This window comes from Salvelinus sp. IW2-2015, linkage group LG9, assembly GCF_002910315.2.
Source record: "Salvelinus sp. IW2-2015 linkage group LG9, ASM291031v2, whole genome shotgun sequence".
NCBI classification, from domain to species: domain Eukaryota; kingdom Metazoa; phylum Chordata; class Actinopteri; order Salmoniformes; family Salmonidae; genus Salvelinus; species Salvelinus sp. IW2-2015.
In genome coordinates this window covers 15188616-15209969 of record NC_036849.1, presented here as the reverse complement: position 1 = coordinate 15209969, position 21354 = coordinate 15188616, and the positions used below count along the sequence as shown (strand labels likewise).

Sequence of the window (21354 nt, the reverse complement as noted above, 5' to 3'; positions counted from 1 at the left end):
TGCGTATTGAAACAGGTCAGATCAGGGATATTGACTCAGCGTATTGAAACAGGTAAGATCAGGGATATTGGCTCTGCATATTGAAACAGGTAAGATCAGGGATATTGTCTCTGCGTATTGAAACAGGTAAGATCAGGGATATTGTCTCTGCGTATTGAAACAGGTCAGATCAGGGATATTGTCTCTGCGTTTTGAAACAGGTCAGATCAGGGATATTGTCTCTGCGTATTGAAACAGGTCAGATCAGGGATATTGACTCAGCGTATTGAAACAGATAAGATCAGGGATATTGTCTCTGCGTATTGAAACAGGTCAGATCAGGGATATTGTCTCTGCGTTTTGAAACAGGTCAGATCAGGGACGCAGAGACAATATCCCTGATCTGACCTGTTTCAATACGCAGAGACAATATCCCTGATCTGACCTGTTTCAATACGCAGAGACAATATCCCTGATTTTACCTGTGCACATAGCGATCTCACGTTTAGGTAGGTTATACATAATACATCTCACACACACAGATTCACCCTTAATCAAACAAAAGGTTCTCAATTTGGGTTCGTGATGAATCTTCTACACCCATTTTTTTTCATATTGCATCAACAGTTGTTTTTTAATCATTTCTATGTCTCCCTTAATTTGGGTTTCATACAGATGTTCACAGTCAGACTGTTAAAAAGGTCAGACATTTCCATTGCCCAGGCTCCCCCTATGGATAGTATTTTTTTGTGCTAAGTCTCCCCCTATGGATAGTATTTTTTTGTGCTAAGTCTCCCCCTATGGATAGTATTTTTTGCGCGAAGTCTCCCCCTATAGATGAGTATTTTTTGTGCTAAGTCTAAGTCCATAATGCTTACTATACTAACTTAGTCTTTACCTTGTGTTTGTGTCTGTTACCAGGCCGTCCTGAGTTCCAGAACTGAGGGAGACTCTAAGCTGCAGGACTTGAGGAGACAAGGTCAAAGTCTGTGTGAACATCAGGACCTGGAGGAGAGCAGGAGACGAGATGTTCAGCAGACAGTCAGAGACATGGAAGAGGAGTGGAGGAGAGTCCTACAGGCTGCAAAAGAGGCGCTGGATCGGGCTGAGGTACTAGAAAAAGAGCTGAGAGCTTTTGAAACCTGGAAGGAAGGCACTCGGGTCTGGGTGAAAGACCAGAAACAACAGCTACACTCTCAGAGCAGCCAGACCAAGACTGAGGAGAGACTACATACCGCACAGGTCTGTGTTCAGCTGGAAGTGCTTATAAATCCTTCGAAGATATGGACTTATTGTTGTTGTCAGCATTTGTTCTGAATTTACAATTCATGGCTCTTCCATCAAAGTCTTACTTGGCATAAAAACATGGATTTGGCTTTTGGTCTTTCTCTAAACTGCCTAATTCAGTTTTGACTTAGTACCTGTGTCTTTGTCTTCAGGCTGTCCTGAGTTCCAGACCTGAGGGAGACTCTAAGCTGCAGGACTTGAGAAGACGAAGTCAGAGTCTGTGTGAACATCAGGACCTGGAGGAGAGCAGGAGACGAGAGGTTCAGCAGACAGTCAGAGACACGGAGGAGGAGTGGGGAGAAGTTCTTAAGGCTGCAAAGGAGGTGGTGGATAAGGCCGAGGTTCAGAGTGTCATAGAGAGGGAAATGATTGAATATGTTACCCAGAAGGGAAGCATTCAGGCCTGGGTCAGAGACCACAAACAACGCCTACACTCTCTGGGCAGCCAGAGCCAGACTGATGACAGAATAAACATAGCACAGGTAAGTCTATAGCTACTTGTGCCTAAAAAAACATCAGATGTCAAGTCAGTAACACATAGTCAAGTTAGTAACACTTCCAACAAGGTCCGATCTAGCTGAGGCCCTAAGGTACTACTCTTTTTCTGTCTCTCTATCCACAGGCTGTCCTGAGTTCCAGACCTGAGGGAGACTCTAAGCTGCAGGACTTGAGGAGACGAAGTCAGAGTCTGTGTGAACATCAGGACCTGGAGGAGAGCAGGAGACGAGAGGTTCAGCAGACAGTCAGAGACATGGAGGAGGAGTGGAGGAGAGTCCTGCAGACTGCTGAGGAAACTCTGCGTCAGGCCCAGGTGTGGTATTCTCTCTCCAGGCAGCTAGAGGCCTTCCAGGCCCTGGAGGAGAGCAGTAGAGCCTGGTTCAAACTGCAGCAGCAGAACACAGACTCCCTGGGAACAGGCACCCGGGGCAGCAAGGAAGAGATCCAGAACAGGCTGCAGAGAGCAAAGGTGTGCGCTACACTACACCTCAGGATCTTTGTATTGTCACAATTGATTGACTGATTAAAAATATGAAAATGTTTTGTTAAGATTGCAAAGCCAATTTATGGCCAAATCTTCAAGCAGTTTATACGATTTACTGTAGTCAGACTATTCCTTGTATATTCTGTTGCATTAAAGGCCCAGTGCAGTCAACATTCTGTTTTACCTGTGTTTTGCATCATTTACAACAGCTGATCAAACTATCACTGTAAAAGTGTGAAAACATTTGATCTGTGTTATTTCCTGATAGTTGCTGGTTGAAAATACAATATACACAGGACCTTCTAATCTGCAGGTTTTTCAATGGTGGAGTTTCGGCTTGCTTGTTGGTATCACCAGGTGGTAAATTAGACCAATAACAAAGAGAGTTCCAAACCTCTCTGCCAATAACAGTTAGTTTTCAGTTTTCCCCTCCCGACTCAGACGACTCCCAGACAGTCCTACCAAATGTATTGCTTGAAAAATGTTTGTCTATTTTGGACAATTTTAATGGAAAACTATTACAGTAAGTTACTTAATTGTTACCCAGAAGTTATTTGACATTGATATAAAACAGCTTCATTGGGCCTTTAACTCAAATGTCCTCTTCAGGCTGTCCTCAGTTCCAGACCTGAGGGAGACTCTAAGCTGCAGGACTTGAGAAGACAAGGTCAGAGTCTGTGTGAAAACCAGGACCTGGAGGAGTGCAGGAGACTAGAGGTTCAGCAGACAGTCAGAGACATGGAGGAGGAGTGGGGCGAAGTTGTACACAAGGCTGAGGTGGTGCACAGGTACAGTGACATTTTATTGCATTTAAAGGTGTGTAATGAATAAAAAAACGACCGTGTGAAACAACAGATGTTTCCCTGGTGTGTCAGACTGTTGCAAGGTGTGGTGGAACACCTGGTGTCCTGTCAGTACCAGAAGTGTCAAGCCCAGTCCCGTCTGGCTGAGCTCCAGCACCAGACAGCAGAGCTGCCCCGTCACTTCCCCTGGCCTGGGCTGGGAGACCGAGGGCAGGCTGTGGAGACGGCCAGGACCCTGCTGGATAAAACCAGGAACCTGGCCCCAGCCCTCTCTGTCCTCCACACCCAGGGCAAGGAAATGTTCCAGCTTACCCAGGACCCCAGCTGGACAGACCTCTTCTGGGCCACCATGGAGGAATGCATCCCTGCCCTTCTCAAAGAACTGATGGTGGGTGTTAGATCTCCCCACTCATACTGATCAGTGATACACTCATCTGTTGTATTCGGTGCATTCGGGAAAGTATTTAGACCCCTTGACTTTTTCCACATTTTTTTTACTGTACAAACTTATTCTAAAATGGATTTGATTGTTTTTTCCCTCATCAATCTACACACAATTCCTCATAATGCAAAAGTATAAAAAATGTAAAACTGAAATATCACATTTACATATGTATTCAGACCTTTGACTCAGTACTTTGTGTGAAAGGCCGTACCTATTCACTGAAAAAAATCCTAGGCGGGACAGCACGAAATGAGACGCAGAGATGTGACTTCAACAAAAAGAAGGAAACTGTATTGGGAGTTCTTCTTTTAACTCTCCCCGGTACCGTACAAACAAAGGCCAGGCTAATGGCTATCCAAACAAATCTCCCCAAAAATAAACGAACAGTTGGTACCCAACACCACTCCGACAGCTTGAACCTATAACAGGGGATCCTTCTGTCCCGGAATTCGGCATAGTCTCCGGCTCATAATCACTCTGCCCCTTCAGTCAGGTCCTTAAGAGAACACAAACAATCAGTCAATTGGCCTCAGGTGAGCTCGTCAGTAGTGGCTGTACTGCGGCCCACCTCCAGGAGAGGGTGCAGTCGGACCACTTGATCCGGCTGATCCCTCACATTTGTTTAAGCACCTTTGGCAGGGATTACAGCCTTGAGTCTTCTTGAGTATGACGCTACAAGTTTGGCACATCTGTATTTGGGGAGTTTCTCCCATTCTTCTCTGCAGACCCTCTCAAGCTCTGTCAGGTTGGATTGGGAATGTCGCTGGACAGCTATTTTCAGGTATCTCCAGAGATGTTCGATTGGGTTCAAGTCCGGGCTCTGGCTGGGCAACTCAAGGACATCCAGAGACTTGTCCTGTTGGAAGATTAACCTTCGCCCCAGTCTGAGGTCCTCAGTGCTCTGGAGCAGGTTTTCATCAAGAATCTCGCTGTACTTTTCTCTGTTCATCTTTTGCTCGATCCTGACAAGCCTCCCAGTCCCTGCTGCTGAAAACATCCCCACAGCATGAGGCTGCCACCACCATGCTTCACCTTAGGGATAGTGCCAGGTTTCCTCCAGACGTGACACTTGGCATTCAGGCCAAAGAGTTCACTCTTGGTTTCATCAGACCAGAGAATCTTGTTTCTCATGGTCAGAGTCCTTTAGGTGCCTTTTGGGAAACTCCAAGCATGCTGTCATGTGACTTTTACTGAGGAGTGGTTCCCGTCTGGTCACTCTACCATAAAGACCTGATTGGTAGAGTGCTGCAGAGATGGTTGCCCTTCTTGAAAGTTCTCCCATTTCCACAGAGGAACACTGGAGCTCTGTCAGAGTGACCATCGGGTTCTTGGTCACCTCCCTGACCAAGGCCCTTCTCCCCCGATTGCTCAATTTCGAATCTCATAGCAAAGTGTCTGAATAGTTATGTAAAAATGTTCTATAAACCTGTTTTTGCTTTGTCATTATGGGGTATGGTGTGTAGATTGATGAGGGAAAAAATGTATTTAATTCATTTTAGAATAAGGCTGTAACGTAACAAAATGTGTAAAAAGGGAAGGGGTCTGAACACTTTCCGAATGCACTGTACATTGTATAGAAATTGTTATAATTGTAATTTTCCTCTTTGAATCAGTGCCCATTGAAAGACGTGTTGGTAATTATAATGTGTGTGTATGTGTGTTCCAGGAGGCCTGTGTGAGGATGGAGGAGGGCATCCACATGGAGAGGCACTGTGCCCAGCTAGTGGAACAGCATGGGGCAGCCCAGGACTGGCTGAGGGAGCATGTGAAGGGTCTGGGCCCCCAGCCCACAGACAGACAGGCTCTACACAGCTACGCCAACACCCTGAAGGTTAGTTACAGGAGCATGGAAAAGAGCATGAAAGAACAGCATTGTATTGCAATGTATTGTATTTGCTATTAGCTTATTTGTGCATCGCAAAATATGTCATACTATTGTTTTACTGTATGTGCTTCAGGACAGCTTGTTAAGACCATATTGTCCCTATTGCTAGTCTGAGGGTTGTAAATAATGTATGTGCCCTCCTCCCCCAGGCCCTGCTCCAGACTGTCGACAGGGAGGAGAGGGAGATGAGGGAGCTGGACGCAATCCGAGACACCCTGCTGAGCCGCTGCACCCCTGCCGGTCGGGACACCCTGACCCTAGAGGTCAGCCACCTCCACGACCTCCTCACTTCTTCTGAGAGGGAGATGAGGGAAAGGCTGGGAGGCTGCGAGGCCCAGCTGAAGGAGCTGGATGCGAAGATGGCCAAGAAGGCCCAGGGCCTGAGGGAGAGGGCCAAAGCCCTGCAGTGGGAGCTCCGTTCTCTGGACCAGGCCCTGAGCTACAGCGAGCCACACCCCAACATAGCCCAGCTCCAGCAGCACTGGCACAGCCTCAAGGTACCTCCGCTGCTCCAAATGACTCTGCTCTGTTTGGCACTGTACTACTGCCCTGGATCAATGCATGATCATTTAGTTCCCATATTAAGGTATTTCTTTTTAAACAACTTAAAATAATCAATGTACACAGTCTGGGACATTTGCAACAAAGTAAATACAAGTAAATTATAGTTCTATATCGCTCCGAGACTCTAACCTGAGTTTTACACTTGTGCACCCTTTAGAACTGCGAGAGGTCGTTGGAGGGGTTAGGGCTTAAAGTTCATGACCTGCGTCAGGCTGCCAGATCGGCATCCACAGAGGAGGACCTTCCCGCTGAAGTCATCTCCATAATGGAGTTACTGAGCCAGCAGCACGACAGGTACTAGACTTGGCATCCCAAACATTCAGCTCATTATCAAACTGTGCAGTGCACAGAACCTCTTCCTGTTGCTCTCCAAGTTTAAACTCAGCTGGCTCTCTTCCATTTCAATTTCAGTTTTAATTGTTATTACTCCCTTATATCATAGATAACGGAACATGCTGATCTTTCTTTGTAGTTTGAGGGGTAGCAAGTTGCAAAAGATAGAGACATGGAATTCTTATATACATGAGTAGCTGGGATGTTTAGTATAGTAGCTATTAACTAATCTAAGAGATTGTATCAGCTTGAACATATGAATATCCTGTCAGTGTGCTGATGCTATCCTCTCTCTCTCTCTCACTCTCACTCTCACTTTGTGTGTGTGTAGTCTGAAGACCAGGTTAGGTGAGAGGCAGAGCTGCTGCACTGAGAACACAGCTCGCTGCCTCACAGCCTCTGTTCAGCTTCTGCAGCAGTGGAACCACTCGTCACCCACACGGACAGCCACCTCCATCCAGGTTATAGCACAGGCCTCTCAATCAAACAGAATGAATGTTGATATGATGAAGTTTAAAGTCTTCAATATATCCAAATCGATATGTAATTCGGTTTGTGTGAGCTTTTTGTACTTCCATTGCACAATCTAGTTTTATGAGCATCACATACAATACAATTGAAAGTTTTCCAGTAATGTTGGCTTCCTGGGTATGGGAGCAAATTATTAGAACTGTAGAGGGAACACAATATTACTGTATGCCATGCTGAAGTAATTGCCAGGGTGCGTAAGTGTGTAGATGTTTTGAATTCGGTCATTATTTCCAATTATTACAGGAACATTATCAAGGACTTTGTTTAGTGCCTATGGGTACATCCTGTAATACGTGACGTAAGTCCACTCACTGTGGTCCATTTGCTAGATTGTTGAAACAACATGAATCAGAGCTAGTGAGGTCAGGGATATAAACTATTCCAAGAACTCAGAGTTTTTGAGTAAACATGGAAACACTCATCACTCACTGATGGTAGAGCATGTGACAGTGGTTCTTCCTTCTTCAGGCTGCATTAGAGGAGGGTGTGCAGTTCCAAAAGGCCCTGAAGGAGGTGCTGTCTCACAGACAGTTCCTGGTGGACTGCCTGAAGCCTGACCAAGCAGACAGACTGGAGAAAGACACCACTGCAACACTCAGGGATGCAGACACACACAGCACCTTTCTCACCAAGACTCTGAAAGTGAGAACTTTACAGATCCCCAACCAGCCCACTGTTTAATGCAACAACATTTTGTATTCATATTTTCTCTCCTTTTCCCTCCCAGGATGTAGCTGAGAAGAGTAAACAGAAAATAGATGTGACTCAGCCGGTTGCTGTCACCTCAGTCCAGACAGAAGACAAACCAGCCGCACCACCTAGGAGGACAGCCAAGACCAAGCAGACTCCCACCCAGGAGAGTCAGCAAGCTACACCACAGTTACTTCTCCATATCAAAGAGAAAATCATACCACAACCACTCCCCCCTGTCACAGAGAAAAACATACCACAGCCACTCCCCCCTGTCACAGAGAAAATCATACCACAACCACTCCCCCCTGTCACCAGAGAAAATCATACCACAACCACTCCCCCCTGTCACAGAGAAAATCATACCACAACCACCTCCCCCCTGTCACAGAGAAAATCATACCACAACCACTCCCCTGTCACAGAGAAAATCATACCACAGCCACTCCCCCCTGTCACAGAGAAAATCCATACCACAGCCACTCCCCCCTGTCACAGAGAAAATCATACCACAACCACTCCCCCTCACAGAGAAAATCATACCACAACCACTCCCCCCTGTCACAGAGAAAATCATTACCACAGCCACTCCCCCCTGTCACAGAGAAAATCATACCACAACCACTCCCCCTGTCACAGAGAAAATCATACCACAAGCCACTCCCCCTGTCACAGAGAAATCATACCACGCCACTCCCCCCTGTCACAGAGAAATCATTACCACACCCTCCCCCCTGTCACAGAGAAAATCATACCACAACCACTCCCCCCTGTCACAGAGAAAATCATACCACAGCCACTCCCACCTGTCACAGAGAAAATCATACCACAGCCACTCCCCCCTGTCACAGAGAAAATCATACCACAGCCACTCCCCCCTGTCACAGAGAAAATCATACCAGTCAAACAGGAGACTTCAGCTGTCACTGCCATGGCTCATACTGAAGCACCAAGTTCAGGGTCTGTCATGACACCAGAACCGGCAAAGGAGAATAAAACTGCTGTCACACAGGTGCCAAAAGCTGCAGTAGAGCCTAAACAGAGCACGATAGTGACCACTCGATCGGTTGAAACCCTGAAGACGGACATAACTTCCACCACCATCCAAATACAAGATACCAAGAGTCGATCGTCTGAGACCCTGATGACAGAGAGAACTGCAGTCAAGGAGCATGGTGATACTCATGTCACAAGAGTAGAGACTACAACTGTGAAGACGGTTAGTCAGGCAACTGACCAGACAGACCAGGGCCTTGATCAGGAGACATATTTGACGGATGCCCTACGCTCACAGCATGCTTACATTGACTCTGAAAGACAACGTAGTCATGACGACACACAAGTAAAACAATCTCAGGTAAAACAAGCTCACGTCCCTGACACAAAAAGCCAAGTGTGTTATGATGTCGACACACCGCAGCCACTAGAGAAGAAAGTGTCCTCGGTCATTCTGGACACTGACACTGTGTATGTGCAGACACCAGAGATGTGGCCACTGATGAGCAGTGACACCGCACTTATCATATCCTCCGGAGAAGTAGTGCTTGATACCGACAAAATGGACTCGGACACTCAGTCCACCAGTTCTGGATATCCAGGAACAAAGTCATTCAGTCCGTCCAGTCACAGTCCACAGCAGACAGAATCACAGGACTCCACGGTAAGGCCCAGTGAACACCCTGAGAATAGGCTTCCTCAGTCCCAGTCGGACAGAGCTGTGGAGAACAAGGTCAAGTATAACACTGAGGAGTTATGGAAGGACAGCAACACTGAGACTGAACAACGAGACCTTATACTGGACTTGCCTGATGTGGCTCAGCCCACTGCTGTTGCCTCTGTCCAGACAGGAGTCAAAGCACCACCCCCGTCCCACACCACCTCGCAACAAGAGAAAAGCCAAGGCCAGCAGGCCCAGCCCTGACACACAGCCTGAGAGAGCTGTGGAGAACAGGGTCAAGTATAACACTGAGGAGTTATGGAAGGACGACAAGGCTGAGACTGAACAACGATACATTGTACTGGACCTGCCCACAGTGAGCGATGTTGCTGTACCTCCTGCTGTCACCTCAACCCAGACAGAGGACAAAGCAAAAGCACCATCCACACCGCCTCGTACTAAGAGAACAGCCAAGAGCCAGCAGGGCTACAACCCAGGCCCTCTTACCCCAGGCCTCTGACACACAGCCTGAGAGAGCTGTGGAGGACAGTGTCAAGTATAACACTGAGGAATTATGAAGGACAGCAAGACTTGAGACTGAACAACGATACATTGTACTGGACCTGCCACACGGAGCGATGTTGCTGTACCTCTGCTGTACCTCAACCCAGACAAGAGGACAAAGCAAAAGCACCATCCACCCGCCTCGTACTAAGAAGACAGCCAAGAGCAGCCAGGCTACAACCCAGGCCCTTCTACCCCAGGCCTCAACACAGCCTGAGAGAGCTGTGAGGCAGTGTCAAGTATAACACTGAGGAATTATGGAAGGACAGCAAGACTGAGACTGAACAACGATACAATGTACTGGACCTGCCCACGGTGAGTGATGTCCAGAAAGAGCCTGTTGCTACTGCTGTCACTTTCAATCCAGACAGAAGACAAAACTAAAGCACCATCCACATCGCCTCGTACCAAGGAGACAGCCAAGAGCCAGCAGCCCAGCCCTCTAACACACAGCCTGCTGGAGAACAAGGACAAGTATAACACTGAGGAGTTATGGGAAGGACAGCAAGGATGACACTGAACAACGGTACATTGTACTGGACTGCCCACAGTGAGTGATGTGGCTGTTACCTCCTGCTGTCACCTCAACCCAGACAGAAGGACAAAGCAAAAGCACCATCCACACCGCCTCGTACTAAGAAGACAGCCAAGAGCCAGCAGGCTACAACCCAGGCCCTTCTACCCCAGGCCATTGACACACAGCCTGAGAGAGCTGTGGAGACCAGGGTCAAGTATAACATTGAGGAGTTATGGAAGGACAGCAAGACTGAGACTGAACAGCGGTACATTGTACCGGACCTGGCCACAGTGAGTGATGTCCAGAAAGTTGGGAAAGAGGACCAACCAAAAGCACCAACTCCACCAGCACCTTCTGCATCACCCCTGGCCTCTGAGATAAGTAAACAGAAGGCCGATGTGGCTGTACCTCTTGCTGTCACCTCTATCCAGACACAAGTCGAACCAAAAGCACCAGTACCATCCACACTGCCTCGGACCAAGAAGACAGCCAAGAGCCAACAGGCTCCCACCCAGGACAGTCAGCAAGCTAAGCCACTGTCACACACCCCTGTCAAAGAGAAAACCATACCAGTCAAACAAGAAGCTTCAGCTCTGACTAAACCGGAGAGCAAGATAATCGGTTCTGATCAACCCAGACAAACAAAGATACGCGTCACTAAGACATTGCAGTCAGAGAAAGCAGAGACAGTGTGGACTGAAATTGACATATCTCAGGCAGAGGTTAGCAATGCATGCCTACCACAGACTCAACCAGAACCCTCCAAAGCAACGAGTGACAGAGCTATTGAGGTTCAGGGCAGAGGGACCTGGGAAGAGCATGATAAAGAGTGGAGAAGTGAACATGACCAATGTGAGGCGCAAGAAAGTCTGACCGAACCAAAGGTGAAGTTGGAGGCTACTGCCCAACCAGACAGAAAACAGTCAGCTAAAATCGAAAGTGAGAGTCAGTCAGTGAGTGAAAAACAGCCAAAGAGAGATGCTGCCCAACCAATCAAGCAACATGGAGCTACAGCTGCAACTGAGAACACCCGAAAAGAAGACCGGGAGAGCAGCACTAAAGGCCAGCCAGAGGTAAGTGTGGCCAAATTAGACAAACAACAGACAGATGAAGAGGAGCAAAAGAGGAAGGAGCTCAAGGAGGGCCCAGGGCCCAGATTCATAAAACCTTCTGCCATTTTTTCCTTAACTATAGACTTAAGAAGAAAATTAAGAAAAGGTTCTTGAATATTTTCTTGAGTTATTTCCTATGTTTCTCCTTAAGCAAAAAGTTAAGAAGAAATTAGATTCTTGAAAATAACGTTATTGGAAATGTTGTTAATTCCAAGATGGCTAAACCCTTAAACTCAGGGCAGTGGGAGAAAAAGCTCAGGAAAGCAATTGAACATATTTAATTCACTCACAAACTTCATCTAAAAGTGTCAGTATTGATTATTTTAAACCCAAGAACATGTTTTAGAACAGTCATCTCAGTAAGAAATATGCTAACATGATTGCCATTGCTAGCTAGATAGCTAGCTAAAACGGTTGCCTCATTTTCGTAAACAACCGCTGAATTGCAGAGCGCCAAATTCAAATAAAATTGCAAAAAATATTTATTTTCATGAAATCACAAGTGAAATATACCAAAACACAGCTTAGCTTGTTGTTAATCCACCTATCGTGTCAGATTTTGAAAATATGCTTTACAGCGAAAGCAATCCAAGCGTTTGTGAGTTTATCGATCACTAGACAAAACATTACGAACAGCTAGCAGCAATGTAGATTGGTCACGAAAGCCAGATAAGCAATCAAATTAATCGCTTACCTTTGATGATCTTCAGATGTTTGCACTCACGGGACTCCCAGTTACACAATAAATGTTCCTTTTGTTCGATAAATATTATTTTTATATCCAAAAACCTCCATTTGGTTGGTGCGTTATGTTCAGAAATCAACAGGCTTGAGCAGTCATGAACGACAGACGAAAATTCCAAATAGTATCTGTAAAGTTAGTAGAAACATGTCAAACGTTTTTAATAATCAATCCTCAGGTTGTTTTTAACATAAATAATCGTTAATATTTCAACCGGACGGTAAACTATTCAATACAGGAGAGAAAGAAAATGTCGAGCGACCAGTGTCGCGCGCATGAACTAATGGAAGGACATCCGTCTATCCACTGACGCGATTTGATAAATCTCGCTCATTTTTCAGAATAAAAGCTTGAAACTATGTCTAAAGACTGTTTACACCCTGAGGAAGCCATAGGAAAAGGAATCTGGTTGATATCCCTTTAAATGGACGAAAGACAGGCAATGGAACAGTGATTTTTCAAAATAAGAGTCACTTCCGGGTTGGATTTCCTCAGGTTTTCGCCTGCAAAATCACTTCTGTTATACTCGCAGACAATATTTTGACAGTTTTGGAAACTTTAGAGTGTTTTCTATCCTACTCTGTCAATTATATGCATATTCTAGCATCTGGACCTGAGAAATAGGCAGCTTACATTGGGAACGTTATTTTTCCAAACATAAAAATTCTGCCCCCTAGCTTCAAGAGGTTATTAAGAAGATTTGTAAGAAGATATTTGAGAAGTTTGTAAGAAAATCATTCAACCTTAATATATCGTTGAGGAATTGCATTTACAAACTATCTTATGAACTTCTTATTTTTTTTGTTAAGAAGCTTCTAAAGTTTTTGCATAAGAAGTGTTTTGGGAATCTGCGCCCAGGCCCTGTTGCTATGGCAACAGAGAGCATAGAGAGGGCAAAGCCGGATGGCAGTGACTTGCCACAGGTGAGTCCATTGCTCGCTCACTCACTCAAAGCTGTAAAATACTCCCATGTTTGTTTTGAGAAAGTGTGGGGTTCTATCTCCAGGCTCTGTAATATGAGCTGTATAAGCGAGACAGGCTTGATTCTAGTCTGGTTTATCTCTGGGGTTCTGTGGCACATTGTTCTAAAGGACAGAACATTTTGAATGCCCCTGTACCTCAGAGCAGCTAGAAGGGTTAGAGGTCTTACCTAGAGAGACAAAGAGATGGCAGAGTGAGAGAAATAGTTGGAGGGATGAGAGTGAATACAGTGAGTGACGTTGCTTCAGGGAAGTAATGCTATAGCCAAAATTGTATTAAAACCACCACATTTGCATGGCTCTAGGTGGAAAAAACACCTGTTCTTTTGTGTGTGTTGTAGCTTGGGTCTACAAAGAATGCTTAGTCTTCTGTTAATGACGTTGATAGCTGTTGATAACTTTTGATAATGTTGATAATGTTAATATTTACTCCCTCACTCATAATGCAGCAAAGGACAACTACCCAAGGTACTTTTAAATGTTTTTTAAAGAATACAATGTAGTCTGAACAAAGAACAAGGGCCTGTGCTGTCTTGACCGTAGACTGTATATATATATAAGGTCTTTACCTGTGTTTGCACGGAACACACGGCTCCTGGACAGGAATGTGAGCCGCCCGCCTCTCTCATGATGTCACTCTCTATGATGTCATAGGCAGAAAGACTAAACACTGATCCTGCCCACTCTAGTGTTCACTTCACTGCAGTGAGTGTTGTTGTGGGGAGCACCACTTCCAACCGTGGTTTTTGACACCACAGGTTTGACGTAGGCTTTGGTGAATGCCTGGAAGTCCGCTATTCATTCACAGGTTAATTGTTATTTTGGTTTTCATAGCAGCAACAGGTGTGCAGCACAGAGAAGCCAGCAGCTCCTGTTGAGGCAGCAGTCCCTGTTGTAAACAAGGAGACTCTAACCCCAGACCCTTTTGTGAAAAAAGAGACCCCAGCTGTACCAGAAGGACCCACCATGCAGGACATCTTCACTGACATCCAGCGCCTGTCACAAACTGGACCAAAGAGCATTCTCATTGAGGTACGCTCAAAGGTTACTGTACAGAGGTGCACATACACATTTTTGAGTTTGTGATAGTAATGCTTTGTATTAGTGTTTGAAATGTATCTGATATTTGAACGTTTGTGCGAGCAGTTATGCAATGTCATTGTCAGAACACTTTTAAAAAATTGCCCAGGCAAGGAAAAAACATATTACAATAGCTTGAATTATTAGTATCTCAATCTTTGTCGAAGCGCACCACACTGTCCACATGGTCATACTGTCTCTTTGTGTGTAACCACAGATTAAACCTTGGGAGGACCCCATGAGGATTCTGAACACGTCTCTGGCTGACCTGCAGGCTCGTCTGAGCAGGCTGGTGGTCAGGGTACTGGGCTGCAGAAACCGCCCTGCAGACCTCAGCCCCGCAGCCATGGCTTTGCAGGTGGAGGAGGCCGAGGTGAGAGCCAGGCCAAAATAAACCGCAACCCAATAGCAATGCACAACACACCAGAAAACCACAACAGCAACGCACAATAGAAACCCACAACATAATCCACAGTACAGTTCACAATAGTAACCTATTTAAATGTCAACACAGAGGTTGATATTTAAGTTAGAAGCTATTCAAGTCTGTCCTATTGAGTCAGTTGATCATTATTCCTAGAGTGAACATCCTACTGAGTGTGTGTTTTGTATGTTGTGGTTCCAGGAGTGCAGACAGGCTGCTCAGACCCAGGTGTCTGTGTTCTCCCAGCCCAGAGAGGCTCAGACTGCAGACCGGGAGGCCTTTGAGCATGTGGAGAGCCAGTGGGGCGCAGCAGTGTGGGATGCCTCAGAAGCTGTCCACTGTAAGGAGGCCCAGCTGCAGCTGGTCACTGAGGCGGACAGGCAGACACAGACAGTCAAGGCCACTCTGGAGAAGCTGTCTGCAGAGCTGGAGGCCCTCACAACGTGAGTGTTGTCACTGCAGTCTCTGATGAACAGCTTTACTTTAGTTTTTATCAGTAAGAATATTAGGCATTTTCTAATTTCACAATACAATTTGACGGTCATACTGCCTAGTGAATAGTGGATAATATGTCTATAATGCTCAGTTTTTTTAAATAATGCCCCTCTACCATGCTGTGTGCAGATCTCCAGTGGAGAGCAGCTCAGCAGAAGCTGAGGAGCTACGTTCCTTTCTGCGGGGTATGGAGGAGGACAGGACCGTCATGGGGGAGCTGATCCTCACTCTCACCAAGCTGTCCCCCCACCTGAACCAGGCAAAGCGAGCTGCTGCACAGATCCAGCAGATAGGCCTGCAGGAAGAGTGGAGGTCACTAGAGAGAGCTTCAGAGAAGACCCTGTACTGTGTCAATGGCTATGCCAGGGAAACCAGCAGCCTTCTCGCAGAGATCTCCTCTCTTCAGGAGCAACTGGAGGTCATAGGAAAGGCTACAGGCTCACCCCATTCCACTACAATCCAGTGGGACAGCAAGAGGGCCCAGGAGCTGATTATGGTGAATGCTGAGCTGACTGCAGCTCAGCAGAAATACCTCTACCTGCAGCAGGGCTCAGAGGCTCTGGCCCACAGCTCCCAATGGGAGAAGGAGACAAAGCAGATAGAACAGGGGCTCCAACAGGTCAAGGAGCAGCTGGATCGTGTTGGAGAGCAGGTGTCCTCTCAGACCCCCAGCAGTGACAACCCTATCATGAATAAGATCCACAAGGTAATGATGGACGCGTTTGCCTGGGCCAAGCAGACGGAGAGCGACATCGAGGGCCGGAGGAGGAAGGTGGCCCTGCTCCCCGAGGAGGTCCATCGGCAGATCAAAGACCTGAAGAAGCTGCAGTGGGAGATGGCGGCCAAGCAGGCCCAGCTGGAGGCCCTGGTGGAGGAGGTGGAGGAGCTGCTCCCAGAGCTGGACCAGGCTGATGATGTCCCCATGGTGCACTCCTCCCTGGTCAGCCTGGAGAGTCTGTCCAGGTCCACCACAGAGAAGCTAGCCAAGGCTGTGAAGGAGATGGAGTCAGGCCTGCAGACTAGAGAGAATATGTCAGAGCAGATAGCAGACCTGGACTCCTGGGTGGTGGGTCACCTCCATAGAGAAGCCTCCAGGAGGGGAGAGGGGGAGGGCCAGGGTACTAAAGACCTGGATCGCCGGGTCAGACAGATTCAGGAGACCCTGGTAGAGGCGGAGAAACAGGCTGCTGTGTCCGAGGCTCTTCTCATGAGGAGCAGAGACATCGCCTCTGAGCTCAGCATCACAGAGAACTGCCTCCTCAATGAGAAACTCACAAACCTCCAGGAGGACATCAAGAGCATAATCAGCTATGAGAAAGCTAACAAGCAGGAGCTGGAGGAACTCCTTCAGACCCAAGACGCATCTAGGCACAAGGTGACCACGTTGGAGAAGAGCCTGAGACAGATGCTGGTGGACCTAAACAGACACAGGTTCCCGGTCACCAGGGAGACTCTAAGCACCATTGAGCCGTTTAAACACATGATCGTGGAGCACAAGTGCCAGGTGGACAAGCTGCAGCCCTTCATCCCTGAGGAGAAGAAACAAGAGCTGCTGTGTGTCATTTCCCAGTTGCACTGCAAAATGAGCACGCTGAATATGAAGGCCAAAGAACACGAGAGGTACCTAACCTTCAGGAAGTGTGTGGAGGAACTGCGGGAAAATGTGGAGGAGCAGGTCCTCCAGACCAAGGAGGAGAACAGGGGGAAGGAGGAGAGGTACACGACCGGTCAGGTCATCCTCACTCAGCTCCCTCTGATAAAGAGACTGTGTGAGGAGGCTGCCGATGAGCTGCAGAGCATCTCCCAGGACCTCTATCCCTCACAGCTGACTGCAGAGCGTGGGAGGCTTAAGCAGAACCTGGAGAGCTTCCAAACCTGGGAGATGACTGTGATCAACAATATCCAGATCCTGGAGTGGGGCCTGCTGAAGGAGGTGCACCTCCAGTCAGAGCAGAGAGCTGTGCTGGCCTTCCTAAGGGACATCCAGCGGGAGCTGCAGCAACCATGCCAAGTCGATCCCACAGAGGAAGCCGTCGACAAGGAGCACTGGAGGATTGTGACCCTGCGGATGACCGTGGAGTGCAGACTGAGGGTGTTGAAGATTCTAGAGCGCAAGAAAGGACCTAGGCAGCAGGATGGATCCCCGGAGTATAGTGACCTGATGGACCTGAAGAATGCAATCCTGAATGAATGTGACTTACGGATGGCAAGTTGTTTTGTTTTTGGTTGATAGTGTTTCAAAACCATATTAAATGCATGTTAATTGACTATTCATGTAAAAAATTGTGATGATTTTTCAGGAGAGCGTTTCCCAGGCACGGGATTCTTTGAGAGACTACACTGGAGCTGTGAGTGGTGCTGTCCGGTTCCTCCAGGAGGCTGAGGCCCTGCTCCATCCCTCATTAGCCCCAGTCGGAGATTGCCTTGAGAGGCTGAGGGACATCCAGCAGGCCCTGGCATCCATGGAGGAGCAGCTCCATTCCCATATAAGCCAGCTCCAGACCCTGGCCCTCCAGCATGACTACCTGAGCCCCCAGATGGTGGAGCGTCTACAGAGGGAGGTGCTGAGCCAGCTCCTGGTGCGGATGTCCACCCTCCAGGCCCAGGCCCAGCTCAAACTGGAGGTCCTGCAGAGGTAGACACTGTCTCTAAGAGTCAAGGGACCTTAGATACAGTCATGATAGTGAAATGATTGTAATACTCAACTGCCAAGTCAAGCCAACCTTCTAATGCTTAATGCCATTTGTAGTAGTCTTATTGATGTGACGCCTGATTGATATGTGGCTTGTGTTTTGTAGGTGTGCTGAGTATCACAGAAGGTATAGGAAGTGCCATGAGGAGATCTGCCAGTGTGTAAAAAGCGCAGAGACCCATCTCTCCTACTGTCACTCTCACAAAGTCAGCTCTCTCACAGACTGCACCGACCAGCAAGCTAAGCTAAAGGTATGGGGAAAGAATGCTAAACACATTTTTCATAGCGTTAACATTTATAAAAAATATATGTATTTTTTACCAACCACTCTCTCTATCCTTTACAGGCTCTGTCTGAGGAGGTGGACTCTGTAACTGGGCTTCTAAAGTGTTTGGGGGAGTGGTGCCCGGAGCAGGGTTGCCGTTGCAGCAGGGAGGGGGCGGTGAGCGCGCTCTGGAGGCAGGTGGCAAGACTGCAGCGTTGCACCCGCAATCTGAAGACTCACTCAAATCAGAGGGCAGACGAATGGAGTGATATTACAAAGAGCGTGAGTTACATGATAGATACTGGACACCTCTACCTCAATCTTAAAAATAGCTATACATTTCCTAAAATGACTGAGTTGAAATTAAATTGTTTTCAACCCTGCGATATAAAATCTACCAAACTCTTTCAGCCAATGATTGACACAATATAGAGACCCCACTCTTCCCTACACACCCAGCACAGAAAGTCAGGTTGGAAGCAGACATTTTACAGACTGACTCATTAACTCCAATTCTTGTTATCCTTTCAGGTGGAGCGAGCGTCCATCATGCTGGAGCAGGTGGAGGCTGAGCTGCCAGATGACTCCAGGGAGAAGGTGTGTGGGGAAGAGCTGCAGGTGCTGCTGTTGTACTGGGACCAGTACCAGGACAGGCTAGACTGTGAGCACCGAGCTCTCTCAGCTCTCGAGCTCCGCATCGCCAGACTGCTGGGCGTCCCCGCCCACCTGGAGCAGGCCCCGCCCACCCCGCTGTGTCAACAGTTGCAGGTCATGCAGGACCGCTATGGCAGGTGAGAGGTCAACCACCATACAACAGACAGGACAGGAAACACATTGTTTGGTATTGTTGTTTCAGGAGCTGAGTGTGTGGTGCCTCAAATATTACACTTAATTCCCACTTCTCAGACACAAATCCCCATATGCCAGCATATGCCCATGTGGCATGAATGAACAACTATAGGCTTTAAGACAAGTGTTAAAAGCCAAACGTGTTGCATTGATGGTCATACCAATCAGTGTTTCTGTGGTAGTGCAGGGCATAGGTACTCAATCTCCCAGCTGCTCCACATTCACACTTGGATGAGCATTCTGGGGAAAGTGGGTCGGCAAAGGGTTGCTGTGCCTCTCCACTCAGGACAACAAGCGCAGAAAGATTCATACTCATACCCACTCAGTCATCCACAGCATACACACACATGCTTACCGTGTAGATTACCGCAGATGCAGAGGTTGTGAAATACTTAAATACCTGAATTGAGATGATGCTCTGCATCCTGATTTTGGTGTCAGCTTTAGTTCCCAAAGGAAACTCTTTGCCTTATGAAGTCAAGGTAAGAGACTAGAGTTTTTTAAATCTCCTTTTTAAATGGACTATGTGTTATATTGGTTATGTACCATGCTAGCTGTTTTTGATTCACAGTGATATACAGAGCCTTCGAAAAGTTTTCAGATCCCTTGACTTTTTCGAAAATTTGTTACGTTACAGCATAGAAATGTTTGCTAATTTATAAATAATAAGAAAAATGAAATATGACATTTACATTACATTTACTCAGTACTTTGTTGAAGCACCTTTGGAGCGATTACAGCACTGAGTCTTCTTGGCACACCTCTACTTGGGGAGGTTCTCCCATTCTTCTCTGCAGATCCTCTCAAGCTCTGTCAGGTTGGATGAGGAGTGTTGCTGCACAGCTATTTTCAGGTCTCTCCAGAGATGTTTGATCTGGTTCAAGTTCAGGCTCAGGCTGGGCCACTCAAGGACATTCAGAGACTTGTCCCGAAGCCACTCCTGTGTCATCTTGGCTGTGTGCTTAGGGTCGTTGTCCTGTTGGAAGGTGAACGTTCGCCCAAGCCTGAGGTCCTGAGCACTCTGGAGCAGGTTTTCATCAAGGATCTCTCTGTACTTTGCTCCGTTCATCTTTGCCTCGATCCTGACTAGTCTCCCAGTCCCTGCCGCTGAAAAACATCCCCACAGCATGATGCTGCCACCACCACCATGCTTCACCATAGGGATGGTGCCAGGTTTCCTCCAGACGTGACACTTGGCATTCAGGCCAAAGAGTTCAATCTTTATCATTCCAGAGAATCTTGTTTTAGTTACCTTTTGGGAAACTCCAAGCAGGCTGTCATGTGCCTTTTACTGAGGAGTGGCTTCCGTCTGGCCACTCCACCGTAAAGGCCTGATTGGTGGAGTGCTGCAGAGATGGTTGTCCTTCTGGAAGGTTCTCCCATCTCCACAGAGGAACTCTAGATCTCTGTCAGAGTGACCATCGGGTTCTTGGTCACCTTCCTGACCAAGGCCCTTCTCTCCCGATTGCTCAGTTTGGCCGGGCTGCCAGCTCTAGGAAGAGTCTTGGTGGTTCCAAACTTCTTCCATTTAAGAATGATGGAGGCCACTGTGTTCTTGGGGACCTTCAAAGCTGCAGACATTTGTTGGTACCCTTCCCCAGATCTGTGCCTCGACACAATCCTGTCTCGGAGCTCTAAGGACAATTCCTTCGACCTCATGGCTTGGTTTTTGCTCTGACATGCACTGTCAACTGTGGGACCTCATATAGACAGGTGTGTGCCTTTCCAAATCATGTCCAATCAATTGAATTTACCACAGGTGGACTCCAATCAAGTTGTAGAAACATCTCAAGGATGATCAATGGAAACAGGATGCACCTGAGCTCAATTTCGAGTCTCCTAGCAAAGGGTTTGAATACTTATGTAAATAAGTTATTTAAGTTTTTTATTTTTAATACATTTTCAAAAATGTTTAAAAACCTGTTTTCGCTTTGTCATTATGGGGTACTGTGTGTAGACTGCTGAGGATTTTTTTTAAATCAATTTAAGAATAAGGCTGTACCATAACAAAATGTCGAGAAAGTCAAGGGGTCTGAATACTTTCCGAAGGCACTGTAACTAAGACTTTAGCCAGCTGTTTGGTGCACTACAGACCTGCCTGTGTGTTTGTGTCTACAGTCTGAAGGAGAAGAGCATGCTGGGGCGGTGTGTGGTGCGGACGGAGGTGGAGGAGAGGGACAAGGTGAGGGAGGAGCTGAGTGGGGTGAAGGCATGGCTGGTGGCTGCAGAAGACCGCCTGTCACAGCTGGAGCAGTGTCCCAGCACACATAAGCTACAGGTGGGTAACCCTCTGTCTCACAACCCCTTAACATCACACAGTGTGGACAACACAATGTACCTATACACCCAGAGTGTAGTAATTTAGCAAATATTCTCAGCAGCATGCAGGAGTTGAGACTGACAGATTGAAAGGTTCCACAGTTGAAGCATGGCATTTGGAGTCTTTGCTTTTATCATCCTCCTATGGAAGTATATGGT

At 47.2% G+C, this 21354-nt stretch overlaps 1 protein-coding gene across 1 annotated transcript in view; it reads left to right on the top strand.

Annotated features, from left to right (window-relative positions):
- Positions 1–21354, top strand: part of syne2b (spectrin repeat containing, nuclear envelope 2b) — a 138237-nt gene that overhangs the window by 38953 nt on the left and 77930 nt on the right. Inside the window, 24 exon segments of the mRNA XM_023994407.2 lie at positions 901–1221; positions 1419–1748; positions 1889–2233; positions 2858–3036; positions 3124–3439; positions 5163–5327; positions 5531–5878; positions 6103–6239; positions 6610–6739; positions 7278–7451; positions 7537–9233; positions 9343–9532; positions 9828–9944; positions 10088–10194; positions 10287–11310; positions 13906–14103; positions 14369–14524; positions 14777–15018; positions 15200–17276; positions 17371–17705; positions 17869–18013; positions 18109–18309; positions 18559–18818; positions 20995–21154. Coding sequence (XP_023850175.2) covers positions 901–1221; positions 1419–1748; positions 1889–2233; positions 2858–3036; positions 3124–3439; positions 5163–5327; positions 5531–5878; positions 6103–6239; positions 6610–6739; positions 7278–7451; positions 7537–9233; positions 9343–9532; positions 9828–9944; positions 10088–10194; positions 10287–11310; positions 13906–14103; positions 14369–14524; positions 14777–15018; positions 15200–17276; positions 17371–17705; positions 17869–18013; positions 18109–18309; positions 18559–18818; positions 20995–21154 — 9354 coding nt within the window.